The following is a 19,488-nucleotide window of genomic DNA, read 5'->3' as shown; positions in this document are numbered from 1 at the left end:
ACAACAACGATAAATTATTTTTAACTTACTTTCTTCTTCTTCTTGTTAATTTTTTATTTTTATTTTCTTTGATAAGACAAAACACGGAGAAAGCGCAATGTAGTGTTATAAGGCTATATATCTGTGGCTACTACTCATGTATGTAAACATTTAAACAGCGCTCGATAGGAAAATGAGCGAACCGCGTTCCATAGACTGATATTCCAAACCTTATGTCAGAGAGGCTAACATGTTTTGTGTGTAACTCTCACAATGCCTGTACAGAATCCTACACCATCTTTGCAACATATGTACCCAATTTTATCAACATATAATAGAGACGCTACTGTGGTAACCTGGTAACCATAGAAACACCAAATATTTCTGTTACTATATGGTATCTCAGTCTGTACCCTTACAGAACATTTCATTTGAAGTATGTACGCTCGGCGCTCTTTTGGCATTTAGCTAATATAGTTTGTTTGTATGATATATTCGCCCTCTGTTACCAAGCAGCTGTTGTTACTATGTAGCAACTATAATACAATCAACATGCCTCTGTATATATATATATAACCATTCTGTAATAATTTCCTTTCTATGGAATTCTATAAACTTATTTGTAATCACAAAACACATCTTCATAAATGTTTATATCTTTAATAACACGACACTTGAATTACTATATAGTTTTTTTTTCTTAAAATAAATATATAGTTTAACACGATCTGTTGAAACAATAGTAAATGCTGCAATCGCGTGTAGTCTCTTTGCAAATCATATATTAACCTAATGTAATCACACATTACTTATGTAATCACACAGTACATATTTAATCACACAGTACTTGTACAATAGCACAGTAGTTATGTAATCACACCGTACTTGTGTAATCACACTGTATGTATGTAATCACACAGTATTTATGTACTCACACAGTATTATTGTAATCACATCTTACTTGTGTAATCACGCAGTACTTATATAATCACACAGTACTTATGCAATGGCACAGTAGTTATGTAATCACGCCGTACTTATGCAATGGCACAGTATTAATGTAATCACATCTTACTTGTGTAATCACACAGTACATATTTAATCACACAGTACTTGTACAATGGCACAGTAGTTATGTTATCACACTGTACTTATGTAATCACACCGTACTTGTGGTATCACACTGTATGTATGTAATCACACAGTATTTATGTACTCACACAGTATTATTGTAATCACATCTTACTTGTGTAATCACACAGTACTTATTTAATCACACAGTACTTATGCAATGGCACAGTAGTTATGTAATCACGCCGTACTTATGCAATGGCACAGTATTAATGTAATCACATCTTAGTTGTGTAATCACACCGTACTTTTGTTACCACACAGTACTTATGTAATCAAACAGTCCTTATGTAATCTCAGAGTACTTATGGAATCACACAGTACTAAAGCAATGGCACAGTAGTTATGTAATCACGCCGTATTTATGCAATGGCACATTAGTTATGTAATCACAGTGTTTGTATGTAATCACATTGTATTTATGTAATCACATATTACCTATCTGTAATCACACAGTTCTTACCTGTAATCTTACAAATCATCCGTTTTGATTATTTATCGTAATCGTGCATACTCTATTTGAAGTCATATTTGTCTCATAATACATCACCCATTCAGATGTACTAATAAACTTCCATCCTATTATTTCTGTATTTAATATATCTACGTATAATCATACAAATTATTTGTATATTTGTCTATTTTTTGTAATCACAGTAAACTGTATGATTCTGTAATCCTAAAGTATCCCTTTAATCATATATTATCCCACTTAAACAAAATGACACTCAAAACCATATCTCGCAATATATATACACAAACTCAATTAAATTACAAACATGATCAACATAGACCGGTACTACCATGCAATTCACACTGACGTAACCGTGGAACAACGTATACATCAAATTTAAGTCAACTATATACAGGTGGGCTAGAATTTATGAGAAAGATGAAATAACAAACTACTTCTTTTTCCTTCTTTTTTTTCATTTTTTTTATAGAATCATTTCAAAAGCAAGGAAACTAACTATATATATTACAAAGGAATGTGACAATGGTATTTGTATACAAACAGTGAAATTTCACCACAATATCTATAGCTGTTCAATTTGAGCTGTACAATATTCATAATGATTAACATCTTTATTTTAATTCTCAGTAGAGACATTAAAACATGTTTTTCTTTTACGTCACTCTTTTAATTAATCATATAGTAAAATTGCCTTTTTTTTCTTCTTTTTTTTCATTTTTTTTTCTTTTTCTTTTTTTTTTAAATAAAAGGTAAAATAAGACAGATAATACATCAATTGTTCTATAGTATTGCTTCGGTTTATAAAGCAATATTTATGTACATAATTAATATGATGTACATAATTAATATTATGTACATTATTAATAGTGATGTACATATTGCAATAACACATATTATTTTTGTATGACAGTATATAGTAACACGTTACGTGGAACGCTGGTCAGGAAGTGAAGAGTTGCCAAAGTCCGTAATGAATATTCATAAATTCTTGAATAAATTATCAAGCATGGTCAATAATGTAGCAAGTGTGTAAGGGCCTTCATGTGCACACTTTGTGTATCTTCGTAAACTCTTTTGTTAACTGTTGTTGCTATGTATAGGGTTGATGTTAATGTAAATATTATATGTAAAAAATGTATATATTCTTATATGTCGATGGTGGTGCCTTTTTTGGTCGATGTTAGTAATTTTACTGTTTTTTTTTTTCATTTACTCTCTGAGCAGAGAGTAAGGATCTAGCAGATCATATGCTAATAATCATGATAGTCCTAATTTAGCAGAATTTGAAGTTCCTCCCTGGTCACGTTGAGATTTCTTGGAATATACATGGTATCAACTGAAATGTAACTTTCGTACTCGCAGGATGATCTTTGGTAAAATTTGAAGCAAACAAAAACAACAACAACTCATATCCAAGCAATCTTGGGGTCTTCCATTTCGTGCGAAGGGGGTACAGCCGCCATTTTGGTTGTGTTACCATTATCATCTGCTGGCGGTTCAGGAGTCACTTTTCCACGGGGAGTGGTCGGCCTAGATCGTCTACCTTCCCTCCGTGTTCGAATCTCGCCCAGGATAATTTCTTGCGACTCGGTTATCGCTTTCCGTTGCTGTCGTTGGCAGATGTAGAGAACACAGAAGAAGATGAAGACCATTCCACAGAGGAGAAAGAAGAGGACACCAACCACTATAATAGTCGTATAGAGTGGATTACTGAAGAATGTAGTCGGAACCGTGGCTGTAACCAGAAGGAGAGAGACACGTAAGAAGACAAGCGTATACATGATACTGCATCAGTAGCCCCGAAGTTTGCGGGCATGGTACTAACAACGTCATCAAGGGTAGCCTATACTTTTACTAGAAGCTCTTATTTTAAATACAAATTAGTTTGATATAATATTTCGTAGCGTAACCGGTATAGGCAATTTAAATAGATACTGGTTTGGCTTTGATGATTATTGATGATTGTTTCTATGGACGAGGATCCCAGTCTGATCTACGTATCTGCCCCGGCCGTGCGTACACGGAGCAGTTTGTCCGAACATGACGACATGTAATTCGGAATGAAACGTACACTATGCATTAGTTTCAATATACCGATGGTAAACATAACGTTAGGCTACTGTTTACTATTATAATATAGTAGTAGGCTAGGTTATTATACCGTAACTTAACAGAACATATGTTTCCGAACTGAGCAAGTTGACAAATTTTCAAGTACAAACCTTGTCTATTCTCTGTGGTGTTCTCGGTGGTGGTAGTGGTGGTGGTGGTCTCGTCGGCATTGACGATGTTGCCTTCTGTGACGTCACTCGATGACGTGACGCCTGATGACGTGTCATCTATCACGACCACAAACGCGGAGAGATGACTCGTCCTACACTGAACTGTTCCCGTCGAGCTGTCAACGACTGTCTCGACGCCTTCGGAGCTCCATGAATCTGTGACGTCATCCCAGTACCGACAAGCGTACGGTTCGTCGGCATTGAATGACGTCACTGGTAGTGAGAGAGATATCTTGGAGGAAAGACCGTCTACAACGATATTTTCCTCTGGAAAGAGAATAAATATGAAATATTAAATGACCATTAGCGAATGGATGATATTGTTGTAATATATTATTATTTATCTTGATGATGTTGTTAATATAGTGATGTTAATGACCTTGGTCTTAATTGATTTTTAATTAGAGATGATAAGGAAACAAGGAAGTTCTCTCTAAAAAAGAAAACAATTATTTTATTAGTTGTTCCCCATTATGATAATGAGAAGATAACAATTTTAAATGCTCTCAAAACGTTTATTTGTAAGATATCTATAGTCTATGAGAATATCATATTTTTACTATATCTTAATATCATTTAATAAAAGTAAATTAATACAGATGCATAAAGATTTATAAGAAAAACATAGAGAATAATTTGCCAACTTTGTGATATTTACATCGAGTGAAGATGATCCGTCTCTCTCTCTCTCGTAAAGTTGGTCTAAATTCAAAAAATAATTAGTAGGGGTAACGTACCAGTTTGATCATTCCCTAAGTCGATCTTCATCACCGGAGAGGAAAGAGAGGTCGCTGTTGATGTTGAAGATGAGATGTAATCCACTCCCTCATCGTAAAAGACAGTCTTGATACTGACACCTAGACAGACGGTATCACTGCCACATGACCAGCTCGAATAACTAGCAAATGAAAAACGAGAATCACTGTCACATGACCAGCTCGAATAACTAGCAAATGAAAAACGAGAACCTCTCTCACATGAACAACTCGAATAACTAGCAAATGTAAAACGAGAATTACTGTCACATGACCAGCTCGAATAACTAGCAAATGAGAAACGAGAATCACTGTCACATGACCAGCTCGAATAACTAGCAAATGAGAAACGAGAATCACTGTCACGTGACCAGCTTGAATAACTAGCAAATGAAAAAAAAAAACAAGAGCTAGGTCAAACTAAAAGGTATTTGTTAGATTTGGAAGTTTAAACTTGAGTGATTTTCTCTCTCGCATATTTTGTAGCGAATATCAAGATCTTTATTATTATTTTTTTCATTGCATATTAAGTCATACCACTGTAGGCCTATACTAAGTTATAAAATTTCAAACACAAACAATTATTGTAACGTAAACATACGGTCTATCCGTATTTCAAACGCTTCACGTCAGTTAACCACTAACCACCAATGTGAACAAATCACCATAACACCGTAATATATATATATATATATATATATATATATATATATATATATATATATATATATATATATATATATATATATATATATATATATATATATATATATATGTATATATATATATATATATATATATATATATATATATATATATATATATATATATATATATATATATATATATCCGTCACATAGCTTGGTATATCGTAGAACATTATGACCAAGAACATTAGGCCTATATTGCATCAATTTCAAATGCTGTTCATCAATATCACATGAATGCAACACACATAAGGTATCGTGTCACAGTACGTATCGTTGACAAACAATGAGCACCGTGGTATAACAACACCATATCGCCGACTCCCGTTTCGCGGAACTGCTCCATGCGCACTTCCACCGAATGCATTACACAATATCACCTGGGAATTACATACCATCCAATGCTATATTCTATATGTATCATGATATACCAATATACACGATGGCAGATTTTCAGTACGCATAATATTTTTATGATGACATCTTAGCAAGTTCAGTTGTACCTGTTGCATACGTCATCACCCATATCGACGGTAGATGAACTAGTGGCGCTATTTACATTTAATTCCCCGCAAGGTGCGGCCTTCTTCACTGCGTAGGTAGCGTCAGTCGTAGTGATCTCGACGGGAACACCGCCGGTTAAAGCGTTCCTCGTTATTAGTTTCAAAACCTGTTCCTCGACGTTACTATAGATAAGAAATAAAAAACGACTGTTTTAAAACGACTGTTAACATTTCATATTTGCGAAGACACACTTACTGCTTACCATTTATTGGTTACTGAAAAGTCTTATAAGCTGTATCTTTCATATCCTTGACCCCCCCCCGGCCACCTCTTGGCACCCCACGTCCCTGTCTAACCTCACCCCTCCCCCCCATCTTGGTACCATCTCGTAAAAAAAGTTAAAAATTCTTGGTGAGTAATTTTACCTGATTTTACTATTGTCCACTCCCTGTGAATGTAACCCCTGTGTTGTAATTAGGATGGAGGACAACGTGGTGCTACTGATCGGATCGGAGCTACTTGTGACGTCAGAGAGGATGCTGGTCACCGTATCGGCTAAATCTTCTAAAAATTTCAGGAACAAACGGAGAAAATATGAATAAAAGGGAGGACAAATTAATTAAAGAACTTCAAAGTCGGAAAAATGAAAAAAAAATAACAAAACCCGAATCGAATGAATCATATGATTAAAGTAATATTTATTACAAACTGTTTACAAGTTTTTTTTTAATTGTGTACTTGATTATTTGTTTACGATTTTAATTGTTTACTTCATACAAGCAAGTTTTACTAGCTGACTGTGTCTGTCTGGTATAATGTTATGCTCGGTTTTTTGTTGTTGATAAGAACACTTTCAAATGGAAAATTAAATATAATATCACAATATATGTCTATAGCGAGTAAACAATATATTCAGTTCTTTGCTACAAACAAAACGTTTTTTTTTTTTTGTATTTAGCGTAACAGTTAAATCAACAGTCGGTCCAAAAATGACCAATTATAACCATTGTAACAATTAACTTCATTTGTATCAGACTTTTCTGCAAACTATAGAACACAAATTTTCTTGATATAGCTTAAATGGTCTCATTTGAATTTTACAGGGTTTTTATGGAATTCAGTGGGTTTCAAAAGGGTGGGATTTTGACAAACATCAATTCATCAATTTTTCAGACGGGATGTTTTCAAATGAGCCGTACAAGTATATAGGTAACCGATGGTCGTTACAGATCTCGTCTAGAAAACGTTCTCTGTGTGAACTCTGACCGTTGACCCTACGCCTATGACGTCATCACTCCAGGAGACACAACGTCACGTGACCAAGTGTTAACTCACCGAGTGTGCCAGCATTACAGTTCGGGAATATCTGATAACGCTTTGTAGTCCAATGTAATTCATACTTTTGAGTTCATTTTGTGCGATTTTGCTCAAATGTTCAATGGTTTAATGAAGTAAATTGTTGCATATTAAAATATTATATTGAGAATTGTTCTCAGGCACTTTGAGGAACACACAAGATGACTGAATGTCTCAATGAGGAAAATTTCCTTGAAGGTTGTAATAAACACAGATTAAGAATTTTGACCAAAAGTGACCATATTTGAATATCTAGCACATCTGGGGCTAATACAGCATACCTTTAACTCCAAGCCAGATTATCCCTTTCAATTTACCTTTAGCACTTGATCCTAGATCAGTTGTATTGATCCCATTGATTTGATCCACGAGTACCACGGCTACGTTGCTGGCGCCATCTGCCTCGGATAGTGCGGCAGCTAGTAGGTTGACCTGAAGTTCAGCGACAGTCGCGCTGTCTACAGCTGACGAGGACTCCGTGCTTGCAACAGTTTCTAAGATTGAATTCAAATTCTGCAGAGCTGAAAGACTGTCACCTATCAAGGAGAATGAAAATGAAATGACGTCATAATTATGACATAATGACGTCATTTAATGACGTCATAATCACGTGGTGACATTAGATATCCAATGTATTAAATTCAATTGTTTTATCTTTTGGGTTAATAATTGTCTTGGCCTTCTTAAAGCGAGAAATGTAGGCCCCTATATAGGGAATTATATACGGTTGTAAGGTCACATGATCATCACCTAAGGACCCATCTTATGATATAGGGGTGGAAGGGGGGGGGGTGGGGGGGGGACTACCACAACTTAAAATGTATCTGTTGAGAAGATAATAACAGAACAAGAACAAAAACCCACCTTTTTCAAGAATAAACGTAAAAAAGTAAGAGACACATTTTGTATCATGTTTTTACCTGATGATGCAAGATCTGTGACGTAGGTTTGTTGAAAGTTGACGAATTCAGATTCGGTAACCATAACAACGGGGTGTGCAGTTGCCGTTGTGTAGAAGTACTCACAGCTGGACACTTGGTCACAAACCTTCAAAATGGAGACAGATTTGTTTATTGAATGAAGGGAAAAGAAAGAGAGAGGAGTTGATTTATGACACTGTTAAGAAGAAAGAAAAAAGGTGGGACGTTTTCTCCGTAAAATTATACATGTATGAAGCAGCCAATCACCGATCATTATGAGTCAACTAGTTTTGATAATTTCGAAATGGGGACGGGCGCATTTTGGAAATGTAATAGCATTGGTGGTTTCCTAAAAATACCGTAATATATGAATACAGGGCAACCCTCGCTTAATCCTTGGCTTTGATTGGCTTATATCGTGCCACCTGATCATGACATACCATTTATGTCTTGCAGTAACGGATGGTGAACTTAATAAACATGAATCTATTATTATCATTTGTCATACATTTGGAAGGGCACAAAAAATGTTCCTGTTGGCTAGACAACCGTTTGTTATGGTAACCAGGTACAAACTGAAAGCCTACATCGACCAAAGTTAAACCCACCTCTGCAACGAAAGTGACCTCGTTGGAGACCTCAAATGCTCTTGGACCGACGACCGAAACTACTGAGTCTGCGCTTTGTAGCGACAGCTGTTTAAGATCTCCGTTGTCATTGGCAACGTAATAGTACGCATAGAGCAAAGGCGGGAAAACAGATGACGTCACACAACCAACAGTACTGAGTGTGATCTGCATACAAGAAAATACAAATTATATTTAAAAAAAAAACATTTTCACGTAAAATTAATTAAAGTTTTTAATGAAATATGAACTCATACGATAGATATCATGTCTGTGAGATTTGCACTTACATAATTATCATAACAGTAATGAAAACTGCAGATGGCTTTTAGTATTTTGTCGACTGGACTGAAGGTATTTTGGGTCCATGAAACTAGATTAATATACCGTTTAAAAGAGGGCGGTATAAAACTATAGAGTCAACCATGAAATTGCCGTTTTTTTTCTTTCCATAAGTTACATCCTTTGACGCGTACACTATATATTCTATGAATATGCATATATGTGGATAACGTACATCTGCTACAAAGCGTATGGAAAATTTTCTCTGTTGAACGAAACGTTTCGAGACGCATAAATTCACTTCATGACAAGAGTGTTTATGTTAATGTTATGTGACGTCATTCTTTCAAAGCTGCCAATTAACGGCAAAGTTTTCTTTTATGATATGTCATGGTCCGTCCACCTCTAAAGAGATAAGAAAGTTGAGTTACCAGTAACTTATTCTGTGTAGTTGTTATTTCATTCAAGATATTAACCTATGAAAGATCTGGGGTATTTTTGTAATGGAAATAAATTCTGTTGGCACGGATAGCTGTGATTAATTGGAAAACTTCTCAGTGTCCATTTTGGACCAATACCTCGTGGATGGCATAAAGTAAATTGTTTATGCTCCAACATGAGTGACCGATTATGTGGTTTTTATATCATATCTAAAGAGCAATACCTATATACTAACGTACCACTGATATGCACACTAACAGTGTAATAGTGTACAGATCAGTGTAACCATGGAGGTAAAACAGACCTCCATCGTGTAACGTACCTCGAGAAGCACTGTGTAGTCTGCCACTGATACCTGGCAACTGATTGGCTTAGAGAACACTGTGACGTCAATTGATGCTAGACCGACGTCTTCTCCAGTTTGATTGGTTAAAGCGCACTTGATTGCGTAATTGTTACCAGGTGATAGCACATCTGTCAAAGAGAGCACACGTGTCATCAAGATGTCTACTTTCAGAAGGGACTTGTCGAACAAAATTGTAAATGAGTATTTAAATAATGAAAGGAATATGCCAGTTTCAGATAATATGACACTTTTATGAAGGAAGTATCCTACACAATCCATCTGAAGGTATACACGGCTACAATGTAACTATAGAGGAGTGTTAGGAGTGTTTAGGAGCGTTAGCTAGGAGTGTAACTAGCTGTAACTAGGAGCGTTAGCTAGGAGTGTAACTAGCTGTAACTAGGAGCGTTAGCTAGGAGTGTAACTAGCTGTAACTAGGAGCGTTAGCTAGGAGTGTAACTAGCTGTAACTAGGAGCGTTAGCTAGGAGTGTAACTAGCTGTAACTAGGAGCGTTAGCTAGGAGTGTAACTAGCTGTAACTAGGAGCGTTAGCTAGGAGTGTAACTAGCTGTAACTAGGAGCGTTAGCTAGGAGTGTAACTAGCTGTAACTAGGAGCGTTAGCTAGGAGTGTAACTAGCTGTAACTAGGAGCGTTAGCTAGGAGTGTAACTAGCTGTAACTAGGAGCGTTAGCTAGGAGTGTAACTAGCTGTAACTAGGAGCGTTAGCTAGGAGTGTAACTAGCTGTAACTAGGAGCGTTAGCTAGGAGTGTAACTAGCTGTAACTAGGAGCGTTAGCTAGGAGTGTAACTAGCTGTAACTAGGAGTGTTAGCTAGGAGTGTAACTAGCTGTAACTAGGAGTGTTAGCTCAGTGGTTAACGCCGGTGCCTTTCAATCATAAGGTCCCCGGTTTGAGTCACTCCAAGATTAATGTATGTCGTCCAGTTGCAGAATTGACAAATGACAATTCATAATCATGGATGTTAAATATGAATGTAAGAGACTGACTTCGGTCAACTAGCGGCTTTGATAAGCCATTGAGGCTTCTTCGCGAGTTCCTGCTTGCAGGAGGATCTAAATTACATACACACATACATATAAAGAAATATATCTGTATATATTCCTATAATACACCATTCTCATATTTATTCTTTCCATCATTGATTCACTGAGTATATGTAACTAGTTTAGCTTGTATGTGAAGTATATTCTTTCACTTAACAACGGGAAACATTTTTTTACTAGGTAAACAGATGCTCTTATAACCTCCGATTTTCATTGCTTCAAGTTTAAATTTCATACTGCAAAGAAACATGACTTTCCAATGCGCAATTACGTAGCACCCTGCATCTGCCTAACTGCCTAACCTTTGTTCATAGAAAGTATTGATGTTGCAGATCTGTTCTTTGGAGACTTGGACAACAATCATAGGCCTACTGGCGAGTGAAATTTGGCCAGTAGATTTTTAGCCAAGGTCGCCAAATAGCGAGTACTTTTAAAAATATTTGTCAAGGCCTGAAAACCTTCAAAACATGATTTCTCATGGTAGACATCATGGATACCTTTCATACATGGTATATGGATTTGCCATATTGAATACAAGAATCCTATTGCTTGTGAAGTCAAATCTCCTATAGGTCAACAGAGGTCAAACTCTGAAAAACCGTTTGCATGTTATCTAACGATGAAATCGTAGATACCTCTAATACTTGGTGTGTTACATAACATTGATTCATAGCATTGAGTACAATACCCCTATTGCTTTTGGTGGAGGTGTGTGTAGCCACGTACAGTAGACTGACATGTGTTCATCATGCCATAGTGGTTTTGTAACAGCTAGTTCTGCTTATACTAACAAGCAGAAGTCTAGTGCATTGAAGTCATCGAAACCTCAATGCATTCTGGTTTACTAGGTAAAGGTATAACGTTATAGGCCTATATGTAAGGTTTAACCGTGAGTGAGAATAGAAAGCTTACCTCCCGCAAGTGTAAGGACTGCTATAGACGACCCGGTGGCGCTTGTTGTACGTTGTAATGGAACAGACAAGGCCGAGTCATTCAAAGGTACCATAGTAGAATCTGGTAAAACAAACAAAAAGGCACATATTGTTTTCAAATTAAGAGAAACAATTAATTAAATAGATATAAAATAATATAAATAAAAAAAATAATAATAATAAAAAATAAAAAATAAAAAAATAATAATAATAATAATAATCAAAATCATTATATTTTGTTTCCATATATTTTGTTTAAATGGTTTAAAAAACTTTTAAAAAAGATTAGCAATTATTGCAAGACTAGTCTTATGAAAGTACGCTAGCCCTCGTTACGTTTAACGCCTGTCGAGCAGTTATCGTGTCTGATTATGCTGTGTTAGGTATTACAGAAGTAGAAAATACAACTATTATGTTGTTATCGTTTCGAGTTACTTACGGAAGCGTCGAGGACCAAGACGGGCCCTGGTGACAATTACTGTCAATGGGTCCTATTAGTTTATTCTTCATTTTCAAGTAATAGTTCTTTATCCCATATTTTCCCTGGCACCCTAACTGACCCATCGGGGTTCCCGGCATGTAGCCCCTCCCCGGACACCCCTCTCTTCAAACCAAGTTACCTATGACGAATGGAGTTGGCTCCAGCTAAGAATATGATGATTGCACAAGATACTTTAGTCTTCACGTGGTCACCATGACATCTTATTGTTTTAACGATATTTGACATGTCTACAATTAATATTTCATTTACTGACCAGTGAAGATATTTCACGTTGACCTATCCAATGTCTTTTTTTGGAAAAGTATGAAACTATATATATATATAATATATTTCATCATATTAAATTTTTACCTAAAGAGCAGACATATCCACCGATAACGTTGCTCAAGGCGCATCACAATATTACCCTAGTCAATGATAACCTGTCACACACAGAGACAGTCCCTCCACATGACAGCAGCTAAACAGCGCCCAACTGAAAGTTTATCTCACAGGTCCCCATTTATACACCTGGGTGAAGAGAGGCAATGGAGATAAAGTGCCTTGCCCGAGTATACAACGTAATGATCTGGCCAGGACTCGAACCTGTAAGCCTTAACCACTTGACCACAACGCTCATATGGTAAAGTATCTCTGAAAAATTATTTTCATCTTGTTAAAATGAGAAAAGGTGTGATTTGAAGTTTTAAAAAAACAAAGTAAACCAATAGTGTACAGTTATATCCCATATCAATTTTATTAAGTAAAGTTCAAACAGTACTTAATATATATAATAAACAAAGCCTAACTTTGAATATAACAAAACACTAGATATAGATTCTTGTAAAAAGCATACCATCTATTGACGTAATAGACCACGTGACTATGACGACATCTGTGGTCGTGTAAGAGCATTTAGCGATGAGGATATCATCCGAATGAAGAGAATTACTATCCACTGTCAGAGAAACCTAAACAAGTAAAAGAGGAGAGAAAACAACTTGAATTTTTTTTTTATTTATTATCTTTCAGTTTACTCGAGATTCTGCCGCACAAAGACCATTTCTTCAGTATACATTAACTATTATATTGAGTATGCCTATTACAGTATGTGGGTTGCGACATCCGTTCTATTAAATATGACTTCAGTAATTTAGACATGATATTGATTTACAGTAGAACATCACGGTCGCAGTGTAATGATGTACTGCTATATGAATATTAATAGGTATGGCATATAGTTATTATACGTCGCCACCATTATTGACATTTTTGGCTTCCCATGGATGTCCGTTCCTCTGTGTGTATGGGTACAGCGTTCTATAACTAAATACGGCCACAAACAAACTAGGGAAAACAAAAACTATACTCACAATTTTAATTAACCTTAATATTTTACCATAAATATGTAATTAGATTGTACTCGTTTATTATCATTTATTTAAGATTCTGAATAGGTAAAAAATATCCTTGTCTTTGTTTTGATTAATATATGAATCATATGCAATTGAAATGTGTATTTTGATTGAGTTATAACTTGTAAATAACGAACCACAATACTTTCAATCATTAATATACCATATGACCTCACTTGTTATGAGACACCCCTACTACCCTCTACCCCTCCTAACCTCTACCCATGCTACCCTCTGCCCCTCCTAACCTCTGCCCCTCCTACCCTCCGCCCCTCCTAACCTCTACCCATCCTACCCTCTGCCCCTCCTACCCTCTACCCCTCCTACCCTCTACCCATCCTACCGTCTACCCCCAACCATATACCCCTCCTACCATCTACCCCTCTTACCCACTATCCCTCCTACCCTCTACCCCTCCTACCCTCTACCCCTCCTACCCTCAACCCCTCCTACCCTCTACCCCTCCTACCCTCTACCCCTCCTACCCTCAACCCCTCCTACCCTCTACCCCTCCTACCCTCTACCGCTCCTACCCACTTCCCCTCCTTCCCTCTACCCCTCCTACCCTTTACCCCTCCTACCCTCTAACCCTCCTAAAACTGTTAGTTTCCCAGCTCAGATTATTAACCTTATTGCACCCAGTTGGGACAATTTTTGCTATACTGTAGTGTCATGTCCCGCTTCAGAGCACTCGTATTGTCAGTACAAGCAGTATGAAATATCATGCTTCTATCAGATCAAGGTTAGGAACTGTTTGTACTGTCCGAACGAGTGCTTTGAAGCATGATGTGAGATAACAGTATAGAGTGGTATTAACACTCGAATCAGATAAAAAGGTTAGGAACTGTTTGTACTGACAATACCAGTGCTTTGAGAGCATGATATTGATTGAAAGTTTAGAGAGGTATTAGCATTAGGAAATTGTCCCAACTGGCTGCCTAAAGTCTTAAAAACATGAATAGTCAATACTTACATCAATAGTCTCCACGTCAGTCGTTTCTATTATCACTGTCTGATTAGCTGCACGTTCTCCCTTGGTAACAGTCAAGGTACAGCGGTATACATTTCCTGCTGATAATAAACTGCTGTTAAATGTTATCGTTGCATCTACCAGTTCCGCGAAAATAGTATTTCCTGTAGCGTCTGTAACCTGTACGAAACTAGCGTCGACAAACTGCCAAAAGTTTAAGGAAAAAGTGGATTTAATATTTTGTTAAATTTTGCTCTCATTCTCTGCTGAAATAACTGGTAAAAAACCCAGTTATTTTCAATTAAACAAAGAAACTAATTACTTTACACATCACTGTTTCATGGTTATGATTTCGTGTGTGTTTGATTTAATATAACTATTTCTTTTATCATTGATCCATCTATAATATCCTTCTTTCATACGTTACATCATAAGTTTTACACTGTCGCTTTTATCCTCATCATGTTATTATTCCGTCAACATTAGATGCACAGATGGCACCTCTCGGCATCGGTGAGATTATACTCACCTTCTCCAGAGACCAGCTATAGCTCAGGTCGCCAGGCAGATCAGAAGGGTCGTTTGACGTCGATCCATCAAACGTCAGGTCACCAGATGATACACCAACCAATCGGGTAGAAGGACCGCTGATAATTGCCTGGATTTCTGGTATGGTTGTTGTTATTGTCTGTGATGCGCTTGCGCAGTAAGAACTGTCACTACCAAGACAGACTAGGAGTGTAAATATAGTGGTGGCACCAGCTAAAGAAGACAATCAGTGACAATAATGAAATATCAAATGAATGTGTTATCATTATCAAATATTCTTTTAATTAAGTTAATAAATCAATTATCGAAATTGAAAGATGAATTAGAGGTGTACTAAGTAGTATCAGAAATGACTGCAATAATTTTTTATTTTAGTTTGTTTTACCGATGTTTCATGCTAGTTTTGGTAAAAGGCCGCTAAGAGCGTTGAGAAGTTTTGAACTCATATTTTGCAAATAAGCTTTTGCGCATTGAGAGTCTTTTTTTTTCTGAGTGGATGCGTGCGCATTATAAATCATTGTTATTATTATTATATCAATTTATCATTATTACTATTAGTATTATTAAAACCAATATATCGAACGGTCATGTTCTCTAAAATCCAATAAATAGGATCCGATTTAACCTTTGTACCCCTTTGATGATGTCCAATTAGTTGCAATCATTCCTTAATTCATCAGTTCCGAAGCTTCCTGGCGAGGTACTGGGAAAATAGGATATTTTCCTTTACGAAAAAAGAGAGTTTTAATCCTATATAATTGCAGAAAATGGAGTGAGTGGATTTTTCGTGAAAATTACTGGGGTTATTCCCCCTTTTTTTTGTGTGTCGTTATAGAAGAAATTCTGGGGTATCGAGTCGGCTACCTCTATAGAAACCAATACATCAAGGCCATGCATAATTATATGTGTGTGTCTCGTTATTAGCTATCCACAAATACTGTGCTGTTTCTTTGTTAAACGTATAGTACATATATTGATCTTTACATTCGCTCGATTCTTTTCTAATTTCTCAGTTGCCATGCTTGATTTTGAATATAATTTTTACAACTTTCATCATAACATCGGTGAGCATTCATATCTTGAACACAATTGGGTCGTATCATTTTAAGCAAAAGAAAATGGATCGATGCATAATCAATAAATGTTAGCAATTTTCTTTTAGTAAGAGTTTTGGAGTATCTTGATACATTATTATCGCCCAATTGAATGTACTATGTACATACCCTTTAAATAACTCGGGTAAGCATACAAGCCTGGTACCATATACATAGTGTAAATGTATGTATGTATGTATGTATATGTGATCTTCCCGCAAGCAGGAACTCGCGAAAGAAGCCATGGAGGCTTGTAGACTCGCAAGCTGACCGAAGCCAATCTCTCGGCACACATCCATTTAACGTCCATGTCGGGAAGTTGTTATTGAACAACACCCTTGCCAGACGACACACATTGCTGTCGGCGGGGAATCGAACCGGGGATCTCATGACTGGGAGACGCCGGCGTTAACCACTAGGCTATACACTCCGCCTTGTAAATGGGTTGTTCTCAAGTGTTTACACTACTTGTTTAGTATAGTAGGAGTTTCATAGGTTATACTTGTTTGTACAGTGTTGTTGCTTTGTAGGAGTGTTAGCTCAGTGGTTAACGCCGGTGCCTGAATTTCAATCATAAGGTCGCCGGTTCGAGTCACTCCCAGATTAATGTATGTCGTCCAGTTACGGCGGAGTTACTGACAATTGACAATTCATAATCATGGACGTTACATATGAATCTAAGAGACTGTCTTAGGTCAGCTTGCGGCTTTGATAAGCCAATGGGGCTTCTTCGCGAGTTCCTGCTTGCAGGAGGATCTAAAATACATACATACATACATACATACTTGTTTAGTATAGTAGGAGTTTCATAGGTTATACCAGGGAGCTGCTACTCTAACGCAGCTCCCTGGTTATACTATAGCTTTGTACAGTATAGGCTACGCACCCTATTCATGCACTGTATGGTTGGTCTAGTCCTGAACTCTCCTACCACTCTATATAATTTACTCTCTCTACAAAGTTGATACTAGTGAAATATCCCAGACATTGGGCCGTGTTCTATTTACATTACGCTTTAGAATGAATGACGTCACATGCCCGCGAGTATCACTTTGTTTAAAAGTGAAGAAAAAAACAAAACTAGCGTAATGGCGAAATTTTATTACTGTATGGTCTCTCTTTCTTCCGATAAGACGAAAAATTAATAATTTTTTAATATATATCCTGACACGAAAACATAATTTCATATCACTTTGCGAGGGATGCAAGAGCTGAATGTGTGAAAGGTTTGGTAGGGAGGGAGGATTCAGAAATTATTTAGAGGGCGCTATTTTGCTTCGTTTTTTTGTTTGTTTTGTGGAATACATACTGGGCCTACATTTGTGTATACAAATGCAACTAGGCGACCAGACCAGGGTTCCATAACAACTCCCTGACCAGACTATGAACACGTTTACGACACACATAACAGGCTTAACTGGTTACAAAGCATCTTTGAGGCCATAAGTGAAATAAGGAACGTGTTTATGAAAGGCGAGATTTCAATCTGCAAGTGTTTTCTTTATTTTTTTGAATCGTGATCACTTGAATTCATTCAATGTGTTTCACCAGTGCAGACAGGTAAAGGACTCAAAGACCTACTAGGTCACGTGACTATTTCCTTTCAGGCAAGTCATACAACTTTTAGTTGCGGGTTGTGCCTACACAACGAAATAATGGAGGGGTGTGTGTGTGGGGGGGGGGGGGGATCGCAAGGTGCCTAACTGTTCCTGAGGGTTTTAATGATATCCCTCGCCCACGGATGATCTAACAAGTTGGAACAACTGAAGTGAAACGTAAAAGAGTTTCAAAACACATTTTTTGTTATATACCTGTAATATATATTTCGTACAGCTATTTCAGCCTATATCTATAACACAAAATATTTATGAAGACCATAATCAACATGATAACCTCAAATAGTTGAGATTATGATTAAATATTTGCACAGAGTGAGGTGTCCCGATATGTCCATCACATTCAATAATTTATATTAGAGTTCTTAACAAAACAAAATTGCAATTCTCTAACAATATGATGACCGTTAATGGTTCAATGTCATAGGATATGTTACTTACAAGATAAGGTGTTCGCTGGTATTGTGAGGGCGCTGTTAGATGTAATACCGAGAGCGGATTGAACATCCAAGTTATTCGATGACCAGCTAAATTGCACCGGCACATCAGTAGCCGAATCACAGCCTTCGAAAAAAGTCACAACTGACCTCAGCTGAAATCTTTAAAAAATGAAAAAAAAAAATGTTACATCTTTATGAATAGATATACTTTCTGCGAAAGGGACTGAGTGTTTGGTTACTTACGTAATATATAATGTTTCCGACCAAATGTATTCAATAGTGCGATCTATAGGCGATAGTTAGGTCTACATACGGAGAAGCAAACCTAGCCATCATTCATTGTTCTTCGTAATAAATAAAGTTAGCCTGAGCGACTTCGCCGACAAGTTCCGATAACATAAAAGTTCTTCCACTTTGAAGTTATCACTGTTTCTCAGGTTATCTCATATCCCAAAACAGCGACTTAAGCAAGTCTAAATATGACATCTTCAAGCCATATATATGCTTGAATTTGTTAATGTTTGCTTTCTTATTAATTAGATACTTTGTAACCATTTCAGCATAATATTTTCTTTAGTCTGATGCCATTAGCTTTTCAAAAAACGTTGTTTTCAAAAAAATAATAAAACGTTTTCCCCGGTGTTAGAGGTCATAGGTCAAAATAAAATAAAATATGTTGACAGGTGAAATAACGGTCATTTAAGATAAACTTTTCACCCTGAAGCCGAAAGCCAGTTCAGGCCCGAGGTCAATAGATAAAAGAGTTTTAAAAATAGACTAAGAGTTTTAACAATAGACTAAGGAAATTGCACTACAAATAAAACAGTTTAAACGATAGACTTAAGAGTTCTTAACAATAGACAAAATAATTGCAACAATAGACAAAAGAGTTGTAACAATGGACTAAAGAGTTACACGAATAGGCTAAGTCTTCCACAAAAAGGAGGCGGGCGGTGGGGCGGGGGGCGGGGAACGGCTCAAAGTCACTAGTGAGAAAAGATGTAAACCATATAGTGCCAAATTGCAAATATTAATTATTCTCTTTGCTGTTTGCTACTTTTGTTTGTAAAAGTTGTACAAAGGAATAGAATAAGTACAAAATTGCACATGTTTATACTCATT

The 19,488-nt window shown here is 36.6% G+C and overlaps 1 protein-coding gene across 1 annotated transcript in view; it reads right to left on the bottom strand.

Moving 5' to 3' along the window:
• Positions 1–1,642: 1,642 nt before the first annotated feature.
• The window catches only part of LOC139982654 (uncharacterized), a 33,464-nt gene continuing 15,618 nt past the window's right edge, over positions 1,643–19,488 (bottom strand). Inside the window, exons 4-17 of the mRNA XM_071995664.1 lie at positions 18,368–18,525; positions 15,197–15,429; positions 14,671–14,871; positions 13,139–13,253; positions 11,782–11,883; positions 9,781–9,932; positions 8,718–8,903; positions 8,110–8,236; positions 7,507–7,725; positions 6,259–6,397; positions 5,833–6,015; positions 4,605–4,765; positions 3,808–4,134; positions 1,643–3,320 (exon numbers count right to left, since the gene is read on the bottom strand). Coding sequence (XP_071851765.1) covers positions 2,992–3,320; positions 3,808–4,134; positions 4,605–4,765; positions 5,833–6,015; positions 6,259–6,397; positions 7,507–7,725; positions 8,110–8,236; positions 8,718–8,903; positions 9,781–9,932; positions 11,782–11,883; positions 13,139–13,253; positions 14,671–14,871; positions 15,197–15,429; positions 18,368–18,525 — 2,632 coding nt within the window. The 3' untranslated portion in view covers positions 1,643–2,991. The remainder of the gene's footprint in view (positions 3,321–3,807; positions 4,135–4,604; positions 4,766–5,832; positions 6,016–6,258; positions 6,398–7,506; positions 7,726–8,109; positions 8,237–8,717; positions 8,904–9,780; positions 9,933–11,781; positions 11,884–13,138; positions 13,254–14,670; positions 14,872–15,196; positions 15,430–18,367; positions 18,526–19,488) is intronic.

Source organism: Apostichopus japonicus, chromosome 16, assembly GCF_037975245.1.
Source record: "Apostichopus japonicus isolate 1M-3 chromosome 16, ASM3797524v1, whole genome shotgun sequence".
Taxonomy (NCBI): domain Eukaryota; kingdom Metazoa; phylum Echinodermata; class Holothuroidea; order Aspidochirotida; family Stichopodidae; genus Apostichopus; species Apostichopus japonicus.
This window is presented reverse-complemented; position numbering and strand designations above follow the sequence as displayed.